The 12,459-nt window shown below is 42.6% G+C and overlaps 1 protein-coding gene across 2 annotated transcripts in view; it reads right to left on the bottom strand.

Annotated features, from left to right (window-relative positions):
* EGFR (epidermal growth factor receptor) overlaps positions 1–12,459 on the bottom strand; it is a 156,638-nt gene that overhangs the window by 27,520 nt on the left and 116,659 nt on the right. For both annotated transcript variants that reach the window (XM_027675804.1, XM_027675802.1), the window contains exons 5-14: positions 12,134–12,202; positions 9,183–9,301; positions 7,624–7,765; positions 6,840–6,956; positions 6,150–6,276; positions 5,973–6,046; positions 4,688–4,778; positions 3,771–3,970; positions 2,921–3,053; positions 1,424–1,523 (exon numbers count right to left, since the gene is read on the bottom strand). In XM_027675804.1, the coding sequence (XP_027531605.1) occupies positions 1,424–1,523; positions 2,921–3,053; positions 3,771–3,970; positions 4,688–4,778; positions 5,973–6,046; positions 6,150–6,276; positions 6,840–6,956; positions 7,624–7,765; positions 9,183–9,301; positions 12,134–12,202 (1,172 nt within the window). The remainder of the gene's footprint in view (positions 1–1,423; positions 1,524–2,920; positions 3,054–3,770; positions 3,971–4,687; positions 4,779–5,972; positions 6,047–6,149; positions 6,277–6,839; positions 6,957–7,623; positions 7,766–9,182; positions 9,302–12,133; positions 12,203–12,459) is intronic.

Here is a 12,459-nt window from a genome sequence, read left to right as displayed (position 1 = left end):
GAGAAGCAACTTGTTTATAATGCCCTTCAATCAGCCTGGTCAGGAGGAAATTCAGAAGATAAATCTAAATGCCTTCCACTGCCAGAAGTTTTCAGCATCATCTGATTTTATTACCTTGCTACCTGATATTCTTGCAAGTAATTGCTGTTGTAGGATGGACCATACAAAAGGTAGTCCCTGCTCTTTAAAGCTAGTATTTTCTTGCATTTCAGTGTTGCTTCTTTTATCCTGGTTTGCCTTCTGCCTGGTTGGAAACCTATATTTTTCATTTTAAGGGGAATAATTTAATGACGCCTCAGTAAGGCGTTATCTGAAAAGCATACGGCTTGGCAGCTACCTGGTACAATCTGCCATCACACAATTTAAAACATTGGACCTGCTGACACCTCCCTGAAGTACTGGCCTCAAATCATTTACCTGGTTTCTCAGCACAGGTTCTTTCCTCTGTTAGAGAGAAGCATGGAGTAATGGAGGCAACTCAAGGAGTGCATGAATTTTTTTTTTACTTTGAAAAGCGCTTAGTTTGTGTTTAAAGGAATTGCCTTTAGCCATTTTTGGCAGAACTGTTTCATGTCCACCATGAATGACCTAAATATTTTAAAGCAGGGGAACTAGCAATTCTGGGTCAAATTCTGCTATAGAGAAAAACCAGACAAGATCCAAGTGCCAGTTAAGTGGGACTACAGTAATACATGTTATAGGAAGATTATTTAAATCACTGTAATGTCTAAGGGCCACTGTAATAGACTGATTACTAGATGCTGGGCAAATATGGAATGGGGGGTGGTCATCGGCTGAAGGACCTTATAATGTTAATAACATCCCTGAAGCCATAGTGCTAGAAGGGAGGATGGAAATGCTTCACATTACTGAGCAGTGACTCTTCAAACTGATGATGGGCAAGGGTCAAACACTCAGAGGCTTCTAGGAAAGGCAAGAGGTGTTTAAAGAGTTGGGTCAAATAGCACAGAGAAGGACCTGTGATGAGAGCAGGAGATTTGATCTCAATTACAAGAAAGAAAGAAAAAAAAAAAAGGAAAACTGGAGTTTTACAAATAAGATATGAGTTTGATCTAACTTGTTCACATCAACATGGCAGTTCAGTATACATATGTCCCTCAAATGTTTGCCAAATTACTATATTGTCACATACATAAGTAAGTCTTTTTTTCCTATGTAAAAGACACAAAAAATTAAAGACCCTACAATGCCTGTGACTGTGGATTGCATGTCACAAAGGAAAAATAACACCCTGAGGTTTCCTCTCCTGTTCCTGCTCCCCTGCCCCAAGATCTTGACTTCTAACCACTCTCACCTCTGCTCTACCTCAGAGAAGGGGTAAATGAGACCTCAGGATTATCTCAACATGGGAAATACTTATTAATACATAGTTTGAGGTTTGCTAAGGTGAATCTGCTCTTACAGGTCCAGTGCAGGTTGCATTGTATGCAGTGGAGTTTTGCACCAGGCACTCAGGGTGGCAGGGTAGGCACCTGGAGTCCTTTTCAAACTCTCTTGGCTCCCTGGAAAAAAACAACAACAACGAAAAAAGAGAAATAATTAAATCCCAGGCTGATTAGTGAGTAATAAATTGTGGTCTTCTCTCCTTTCCTGAGTTTTCCACTTTAAATCGATTGAGATGATGATAGTACTGAGACAGGAGGAGATACAGGGGGACCCTCTTGGCTACACCAGCCACACTTTTGAGGACATAAGAGTAAGGGAAACTTGGTTAAAAGTGAAACACATGGCATTCCAGATTGCACACTACAAATTAGTTTACTTTCCCTTTTAAGCTAGTGCCACAGAATATTCACAACCATTTCTAGAGGCTTTTAAATAGTAGTGATGCAAAGAGATCAGCAAAAACAGTTCAAGTGATTCCAAGGCTACAAATAATAATTAGGAAAGTTAAACAGCAAGGCACTGATAATTAAATTCACGTCCTCTCTACAACACACAATGAATTATTAAAATATGAAAGTTGGGAACAGATGGTTTCAATAGCAATAAAGCTGTTCCACTTCAAGTAATGGTGTTATTAATTAAACTAAATCTACCCATCATTTGGCAGAAAAAATGCCCAGATCTGCCCTTCAGGTTATAATAGCTGCTGGAGGGAATTCACTTAAAAAAAGACAGCTGCTGAACTACAAGTCACTAGAGAAATACAAACATCAGAGGCATTAGCACCCTGACAAGTACTTGCTTAATTCTCATGAATTTAAAAGTCAAACTTTGAAAGCTTAATTGAAAAGTCCCTGTAATTTTTGGTGCTAGAGGTACCTTTCCCGTCTACATCACCTGTTGAACTGCCTGAAAAACCCAGCCACAGCCCTGACACACAAGCAGTAATATGTTCTCCATGGCCTCAGTGAGGCTGAAGCAATAATTTTGCCCTGAAATTGCTGTTCTCAGTGATTTTTGGATGAAAGCTCATTCTCCCTTGACTGCAACTTTGCAAATTGCAAGGGTGAGCTGCTCATCTGAGCACATATGAGTCCCTGGCTCTGGGGATGACTGAGCTCCTGGGGACTGTAAATGGCTCTGGCTCTCACCCAATGTACTTGACATGACAGTCACAGCTTGGATTTTCAACGGGGCTTTAAGCTCCTTTATTTCTTATGGGAAGGAGGCATAAGGCTTAGCCTCCTTGGGCCTATAGATACTCTCCTTGTGGGCTTAAGGGGATGTTTTATTAGCAGTTCACCACAGCAGGAACAAACTCCCAAGCAATACTGACTGGGAAAGGAGAGGTACCTCAACTAGGTACTATGGTCACGTAACATCTCTGCAAAGCTGGTGAAATCCCATGCAACCAGAGACCCAATTTTTTGCTTTCTTTCCAGCTACAACATATTTTAAAAACCAAAACCCCCGAATCATCACCGAAACCTCAAGCACCTCTGAGACAACTTACCCTTGTAGGATGTTGCACTGTTTCACGCACTCCTTTTGGCGAGCAAAAAACCTGCAGGAGAAACAGTGGAAGGGTCCTGGGCCCCAGCAGCCCACGTCTGAGCACAGAGGGTCACAAACATGCTTGGCAGCAGCTGAGAGAGAAACAAAGACAAGAAAAGCCATGAATGTCAAGGCAAGAGAGAGCTCAAACTCTCCATCCTCACTTCGTCTGACCAAACAGTTTCTCCAATCTGTTCCAAAGCACATGTGAATGCTCCTGGCAGTGTGGAAGAGGAGAAATCATGCTTCTCTTAAGTTCCAAAGCCTGAAACTAAGAGTGACTTCTGGTCTTTCAAAATAAGAACACGCTTCTCCGTGACAGCTTAACAGATGTATAATAAAGCTAAATCAGGCTGAGAGAGATGGGGTTGTCCAGCCTGAGGAAGAGACACTTTTGGGGAAACCTTATTGAGACTTTTTAGTACTTAGAGGGGGCATATAAAAACTTTTTAACAAGCCCTGTAGCGTCAGGACAAAGGAAAACGGTTTTAAACTGGAAGAGTAGATTTAGAATGGATGTAATGAAGACATAGTTACAATGGGTGGTGAGACACTGGCAAGATTTGCCTAGAGAAGTGGTGGATACCTAATCCCTGGAAGAGTTCAAGGTCAGACTGGATGGGGCCCTGAGCACCCTGAAAAAAAAAATTCCACTTTTCCCTTACCACGTTCATTAAAGCAGTATCACTGAATAATTTTGTAGCCAGGGAAATAGGGGGAAAAGCTTTTCTCGAATTATGAAAATGCAAGCTTACACTTGCATTTCAGCATGAGCTTTAGTGGGGAGCAGGAATGCAGCGCTGCCTTACCACATTCATTTTTATCTCTGTTCTGTAAAATCTTTGTTTTCTGGCTCTGAGTTGCAAACAGGCTGTGCCAGTCCATGGTGTCAGCATAGCAGAGGTTCCTGTTCTTCATAACGGCAACATCTCCGTCACTTATTTCCTTGAGGGAGCGCAGCCCTAAGGACTGTATTTGCAAGTTAACAACAGCAAGGGAATACTGGCCACTAAAAGAGAGATGGACAAAAAGAAAACACATGCAAGAAAGATAATTAGTAAGCAGACTCAGCATGTTTTTCTTTTAGTTCTCAAATGTGTGTTGCTGTTTTCTTCAAGCAAGATCCTGCTCAGCCCTGTAAACTTATTGCCTAGTACATGACATGCCTGTTATATAACAACTACAATACTCACATCTGGTTTTTCAAGGGCTTTTTAAGCTAAAACTATCAGGACACGTCTTCTGACAAGTAAATGATGTGCAACAATAGTTGTAGGTAAAGTAGCTATTATTTCGTGCTTGTCCACCAAGTCATTCTTCCTCTTGGGGCAAGCCTAGGAGGGCACTGGAAGCGCTGCTGGTGTTTGCACTGCCTGGCGGCCTCCATCCCCCACTGCCCAGCTACCTCAAATCCTGAAGTGCTTCTGATACCTTAGTAACTTATCCCAAACTGTAAAGAGCCACTCTTTGTCCTGTTTGTGTGGGTGACCCTGAAAGCAGGCTCAGGGCAGCCTTCCACATGTGGCACAGCGCTGAGGGTCTTTACCCCTGGGACACATTATCTACTGCTACAAAGATAGTGCTCTACTCCTCGAAGGGTTTGTCCCATTTTGCAGTAGTTTTTGGACATCTGAGTCTCACATTGCTTGCAACCTCGGTGTGCTCAGACAAGAGCAGCTCTAAACAGTGTTGCTCTTACAGTCGCTTTGCCACATGATTTACTTACTGTTGCTTTGTTCTGCCCCGTATAATCTCCAGATTTTCAAAAGCATAGAGATCAGTAGCATTCTCGGGCCAGGCTTGAATCAACAAAAATCCTGAAATGAAGAAAAGAAGATTTAAAAATAATAATAATGAAATTAAACCTGTGGTCAGTACTGGCAGCAGAACCTCCTCCTTGAGCAAATCCTGCACCAGGAGAAGGCGCTGGTGCTTTCTCTATGCTTATCTGAGAATCTCAAACTGAAACATGACATTTTAGGGAGCAGGGAGATATTTTTAAACCCCATTTTATAAACAGTTTACTTCTTAGCCCACCACGAGGGCTTAGGAGCATAACAGATGAACATGTCAGTGAGCCGCACATCCTGCCACACCGAGTCACCAGTGACGATGGCTCTTGCCAGTAGATACCCTGCCTGAGAGGCTGCAGGCTCTGATCCTGTGGGAGAAAGGCATCACTCCATCCCATTTGTGAGCAGACCTCAGGGAAGAGGAGAACTGAAAAGCAGGAACCGAGCAGAACAGACAGCTACTTGGAGTGGATTGGCTGCAGCAAGCAAAATTCCCTGCTCAGCTGAGGTGTTTGGGAGGATGGGGAGAATTTGGAAAATTGTAGGCTGCTGTATGACGCTCTGCGGTTAGTCACTGCCACCCTGAAGGGAACCAGACAGGTAAGAGAGAAAGAAAAAGGGAACTGGAGCCATGTCTGTGGACCCAGCTCCGATGTTACGTTCATTTTATAATGGGCTGAACAAAATTACTTTTAATTGATACTTGGTGCAAGACAGCAGCTGAGCACTCTGCTGGCTGCTTTGTGCTCGTGGAGATACAGTCGCCCCAAGGAAGAGCTCTTCAGGCTGGAGAGGGTGTCTCCGTAAGGATGACGCAAGCCACTGAGCACGCTTCCCTAAGGAGTTGCTGAAAGGTTTTCCACAAATAGAAACACACTTGGCTTTTTTTAGCTGGAATGGTACGCCTCTGCATCACCACACACTTCTTGGGTGGCTGGGGATCTCCTCTGCTTTTACTCTTCTCTAGGGCTTACAGTTCAGCAGAAGGGGCGTTCTGGCCAAACCACACACCTTGGATGGGAGACCAATATGGGTTATGTGGGCGTAATGCTGGCGAGGCACTGCTGACCACCTTGGTGAAGAGTGACCCTTGGTAGCTCAGAGGCAGAAACTCTTTGCTTGCTCTTCTCTTCTTATGCTTAAAAAATTTCCCTTCTCTCCCTCTGTATTTTGGCAGTATCAGTCAGAGAACATCTCAGCTTAAAACTCATTGCTAACCTGATATTTCTTTGACTGTTTTGAAGACGTCCAACTTCTTGGGGTCCAAGGGTAGAGTCTTCGTGAAGGCATCACTGAAACAAACAGAATGAGGAATTGGGAAAAGAACAGTTCAGTCTCAATTTCTCCCCAGCCCTTCTTTCCCTCCCAGTGCTTAGTGACCAGCAGGTAACTCACCCTAGAAATGCAACTGGGAGAATGCTGACATCCCCGTTGATCTTGGTACAGTTTTTGAAGGAGTCAATGTTTGTGGCATTTATGGAGAGGATTCCTTTAAGCTCACCTATTCCAATGCCATTGCACACTGTTAAAGGAGAGATACAAAATGAGAAGGGGAGAAGGGTGAAGCCCAGTTACACGTAAGGGGGGAAACACAGAAATGCCATGAAAAAGCATTCCAATATGGTTGGAAACTCCAACGCTGAGTTTCACAGATCTTTTGCCTATTTTTGCTTTTCAGAAAGTGCCACAAGATAACCACTTTCTGCTTGCCCAGCTGTGCAGCTCTGGTCTGAGCTTCTCTGCACACGGGCTCTGTTTGGCACACGCTCCTCTTTCTCTCTTTGTCCCATTTTAATTTTATTCCCCTTGATGAGGTACTGGGAAGGATAAATGAAGGAGAAGGCTGATGTGCAAGATACACATGCGCAAACACACAGTTTATCTGCTGTACTTATGGTGTATCCCAGTTGGAGAGCACGCCCCAAAGTCAGGTTTCCTGATCAAACCACTTGCCAGATCTCCAAACAATCAGTGGATCTGATTGATATAGAATTTGCGCTTAATTAAGATCAGAACTTCCTGCACTTTTTCTAAGAAGTTATCTATCATCTCAAAGCCTTACTGGTTTATTCCATGCTTTTATACCTTTGCTGCATAGCCCATCACACTTTTTACACTTCCGAACACCATTTTCTTCCACTTCGTAAGTATCAGCATTGCATGAGCGAACACAGGAGCCATGGTCTGTCACCACGTAGTTGTCTGGGAATAAAAGGATACAAAGGTCATTGAAACACAAGAAGGATGCATTGGGAGCTGGACAAACACTTCAATATTAGTGTAATACTTTTGTCACACTCAGAAAAGTACAGGCACTAACTATGAATACTCACAAACATAATTTGAAGGTAGATGAACATACAGTGCTATCACCCTTTTACAGAGAGGGGCATGGTCAGAGAAGGATAAAACAACATTCAGGGTCTCGATGGGTTAAAAAAATACAGACATGGAACAGCAAGAAAGGAAAAGCAAGCATCTGTAGATAAAACAATCACACAGATTGAGAGGGAGTGTTAAAATCAACTACTTTCTACCAGTCCTAATTAAGAAACAGTTAAGAGCTGATAATGCTAGATAATCCACAGGATTGATCCCATGTAGCCATTGTTTTGATGATTTTTATATGATGCCTTTCTCTCCACCAAGAGAAAAACTTTCAGAAGTCAGAATGTAATGAGTAAAAATCAGGGAAGGTGATGGATGCAGTTTGAAGAGGCTCACTTTGTCAACTGTTCCCAGTTCCCACAGGAACTGAAGAGAACAAGTGCTTTTTCACTTGGCCACTACACAGAGGGATGACATAGGTCCCTTCCCACCTCTCTCCAACCCCCACCTCCTCTGTGGCTGCAATCTGAAATGAACTTACGTGGACATTCCTTCACACAAGTGGCTCCGAAGCTGTATTTTCCATCAGGGTTGACATCCATCTGGTAAGTGGTGGGGTTATACAGGACTAATGGGGGACATGTATCCTTGCACGTAGCATCATCCCGAAACTTGCGGCATGCCTGTCATTGAACAACAGCACCCATTAAACCACCTTCTCCTTAAAAAGTGACAATGGTTTTACATTAGGTCTTTAAAGCACTCTGACGGTCTCATCTGTTTCCTGCTTAGCTCCAATGGAAGCCCCAGGCAGCTACAGGGATGGTCCCTCAGGCTTTGAAGGTGAAAGGTTCCTTCAGGCTGGGCAATTGAGTTTAATTTTTTTTTTTAAAAAGAAACCATGAACTTTTCTTTTTCTGACTAAGAAACCTTGGCACTCTGGTGCAGAGCTGCTAGGATTCATGTGGGAACGGGAGTAAATTTGCATGCCTTAGACAGAAAAATTTTCCCTACAGGCAACAATTGGATCAAGACAAATGGTACTTTTCCTGGCCACTTTTTAATAACCTAAATCAAATCAAGTCCTTTCCTGCCGATTACTGACTTTTCTGGCTAAATGTTAAACTGAAGCCATTATATTTGGCTGCACGTAATGAACAATATAGCAAGCATTTTTGAAGGGTAAGTGGTTCTTCCAATTTAAATCTGCATTAAATTAATAATCACTCTCCCCTTTCTTCTCCCCTGGCTTTCCAAATGGGAGAGAATAACTGTCTTCCTTGTGAGCCAATAAGGGCATCATAGCCATGCAACTTAAAAGAGGACCAGGACTAAACATAACAACAACATCCAGACTGGATGGATTCTATGGCAAATACTCAGATGCCCCTTAATTCAGAATGAAGTGTAGTGCAAATATGGGGAAGAGTTAAAACCACAGCATACACCGATCCCCTGAAACTCTTGTAGAAAAGCCAAGGGACTTTTTTTTTCCTAAAGAAGCTCTGTTTGCTTTTTCTCCCTCCACTGCCCCAGGGTTCCCCAAACACAGTGCTTTTGTGGCAAGTGAAAACCAGAAAGGGAAACCCTGATTTCATGTCTGAAGTTCAATGAAATGCAGAAAGATGAAGATCCATCATAACTCATTCCCCTTATAAGTTCTTGCTTTAGTAAATCAAGATTATTACTGACTAGTGCTAAGGAGCACAAGGCAAACTTGTGGTGGCCTGAAAAACTGCTGTAGCACAGGGACTACTTTGGACCCGGGGACCTGCCCATGTGGGGAACTCACCCTACAGCAAACACTTAGATGCTCTGCAACAACTTCGAACTCACTGGGCACTTAAAGGCACTAAAGATGGTTTAGAATGCACTAGTAAGGTTCACTGACAGAATAAGTAAAGACCAGCTAAGGGTGCTATGAAGTTCATGTCATCTTCCCTCCCACCAACCACCCATGAAGGGAAACCCTGGAGCACCCTCCAGGACAGCATCTCAGAGGGCTTCTGGAGTTGAAGAAGGCTAGGGGACATGCAGCTGAATGCCTGCCTCGCCGTATCAGGGATTTAAGCAATTATGGCGGTGGTGCAGCATCATTACCAGGCAGTCACTCTCCCGAGGCCCTGTGCATCCCGCAGCACACTGGTTGTGGCAGCAGTCACTGGGCACCTTTCCCCTGCAGCGGCCAGAGCACTGCTGGGCACAGATGACTTTTGTTACTGGAAGATACAAGAAAAAATGAGAAACATCATCTGTACTTGCTGCTCTGAGATCAAGAAATATGGAGAAATGGTCTGGTGCAGGATCTGTGCTAGATTTTCCTCATGGGATGCACATTCTGTCCTCACATAAGGCTAATGTTCGGGAGGAGTGAGAGCTGGTGTGGGTGGTAGCGAGCAGGAATTGTGTCCAGTCTGTAATTATCTTGGCTGTTGCGAGGTGCTACGAACGCTGACTCCAGCCAGGAAATATGTCCTGCTTAGAAAGAGCAACCAGGTCCCTGTCACATCAATGCCTAGATCAAGAAAAATTCTGTGGAGTCATTGTATCTTACATCTGGGCAACAGAGCAGGATCTGTCTCCATTTCACTGAAAAAAATTGCTATTATTTTTGCTAGCATTGGGAAAAACAACGTGACAGAACTTCCAGGGCTTCATACTAAAATGGGAAACCATACATTGTTGGTGTGGTATCAGGATCCCTTCAATGCACGAAAAATATTCTGCAATTTGTAGAGAGGGGAGACTCACTCAACAAATAGATTTCATATGCACGCTGAATTATTTTTCTTTAGGCTTCAATTCCTTGGCCAAATTTTATCTTCGTTACACAATTCCCATAGGGTTTGCACCACTGCAACTACCCATAGGAAGAACTGGCCCTGGTTCAGCTTTTTGCAGGGAAGTAAAAACTGCCTGCAATATTTTGTTGAGAATTGGGAAAGTGTCTCCATTTGAATAGCAAAGCAGCAAAAAGGATAATCAGAACAATTAAAAAAACAAAACAAAACAAAACAACCACAAACCAGAAATGGGATTGCTTGTTCTCTAGAAAAAAATTACTGGTTCACAGAGCCTGGCATTAGACACCAGAGAAACCTCATGGCTACTCTGCTTCACTACAGCACCCTGAGCATTTCAGCTGTGCTCTACGCTAACTGTAATCAACTTTGCAGTTGGCACAAATGAGTTACAATACCACTATGAATTCCTGTAAGTCTGAAATAGAATGTTGTTAATTAACAGAAAATTATTGCAGTAAGTAGTCTGCTACAGGGTATGTAACAGTGATTTTTAAAAATCATACATTCTGTCTTTTTCCATTACACACTTCTGTATCCAAACTGCATTATTTCATTAGTCTTGTAGGCCTGTAAGCAAGACGATATACTTTCAAGGAAACAGATTATTTCCACAACAGGTATTAGCTTCTTGGATAGCATCTCCTTCATTCAACTAGAATGAATAAGAGGCACATGGTTCTATATGAACAGCATTTTGATATAATTTTTTTCATAAGCATTAGCAGGGGAATAAAGCACCTCGTCACTTTGATAGCTATTGACTAGAGCTTCCTGCTGGAAACATATATCACAGCAAACGTTTTTACTTCATACAGAATATCCCACGTTCATTTTCAGGAGAAAAAACTTTCCCACATATGGAAATGTGGGATAGATTTTCAGTTGGCCACATTCTCAAATGCCTGGAGAGGTGAGCAAGAGGCTGCAAAAGGTTTCATTTTATTCACTCATCGACCTCCTGAATCCAGTGAGAGTTTGTAAATGCTGAAAGCTTGCAGGGCTGAGACCTGAGGTTTTGCAAGGCCCTGAGACAGCTGTGCGGCCCCAGCTGCAGGGAAAAACCTGTGTGTGCAGTCACTGTCCACCTTGAGAGCCAAACTGCAGAGCTGACTGAAAAAAACTAAAGTTTATATTAAATGAAGACAGAAAAGATTTGCTCAAGCTCCAAGTTGTATAGATTTGGCTTGGTATTTGCAGACAAGAAACTCAGGGTTAGGTGATTATTTGCAATGGAAAACTGAATATAGGATATTGCTCCCACTTGCATTATGTCTAGATCAGTGTTTTTTTCACTGAACTTTTCACAAAACAAAGAATTAGAAACAGTGTATTTCCTCACTTTTTAGAGAAAAAAGGAATAATGAAGTAGTGAAACAAACTGAGATGGTCTTCCTCCTCAACCTTTACTTTAGAAAAAATAAAACCTTGTAGGCTCTGAAGCACTTCTAAATGGATGTTTCTGTTACTCTCTTCATATCAGGTAAGCATCCTACCTGCACAATTTTACAGTAAAACATAGGCAGCCAAACATTTCCATTTATATATCTAAAACTGGCTACATATTTTCAGAGAGCCTTTCAAAGGTCCTCCAAGTACAGTATGTAGTGTGATTATATCCACATGAAGGTGACATCTTTTGTGTTTACAAAAAAAAACCTACAGAGATTCCAAAAAGAGAAATTAAAGCCAGCAAAAATTGGGTTACATTGGTGCTTCTAAGAGTAGAAAATAATCCTTCTAAGAGTAGAAAATAATCCCAAGTATCATTAATTGGCCTGCAGAATGACTCTGCAGGAAACAGCAGGAAGGCAAGCAATTCACCACACAGTTACTGTGTTCTCTGTTACATGGTAAAATAACCGAGGAAATAAATGCTCACAAGTGCAGATGGGAGAAAGCTGTGGGCAACACACAAGTTTTCAATGCAGGAGACACCTGCAGAATTTTACTTCTGGAAGAACAGCACATCTGCAGGGAAATCCAAACTCAAGGCAAACCACCTTGAGGTTTTCCATCCAGAAAGGGAGCTAGCTACTCGTAGGGACCAGACATGGCTGTCTTCCCTGTGACTACCCTTTTGCAGACCACGTCCACCCATGGTACGCTTCAAGAAGCCCCAGCATAGCAGGATGCAGAGAAGGACAAGTGTGATACACATGTTACTAATTTGCACTTGACAGGTTAATTTTTCAGTAGATAGAAATTTAGTATGTCAGAGCACACAAGCAATTTCTGAACTTATCTTACATTTCTGGCAGTTCTGTTCACCAGGGCCCCAGCAGTGGTCTTCTGTACAGTTCAGATGGCATTTGGGACCTAAAACATGAGACAGAGTATAATATTCTGTAAACATAGAAAACAAAAACATACCATGAACCACAGAAAACAATGACTTGAGATTTCCTGCTCAATAAACCAGTGTAGGAAGCACTCATATAACAATGCTCAAAAAAACTGAGAACTTAAATCCTTATCCTTTGTTCATCTCTGCTTTCCTACGTGCAGTTCTCCACCTCTACACCTTTGAACAAGTGAGCACAATACCCAGCCAGTCTAGCTTACGAAAGAGGTAT

The sequence above is a fragment of the Neopelma chrysocephalum genome, unplaced genomic scaffold, assembly GCF_003984885.1.
Source record: "Neopelma chrysocephalum unplaced genomic scaffold, ASM398488v2 Primary Assembly neopelma1_26, whole genome shotgun sequence".
NCBI classification, from domain to species: Eukaryota; Metazoa; Chordata; class Aves; order Passeriformes; family Pipridae; genus Neopelma; species Neopelma chrysocephalum.
Note: the sequence above shows the minus strand (reverse complement) of the source record. Positions and strands in the feature narration are given on the sequence as shown.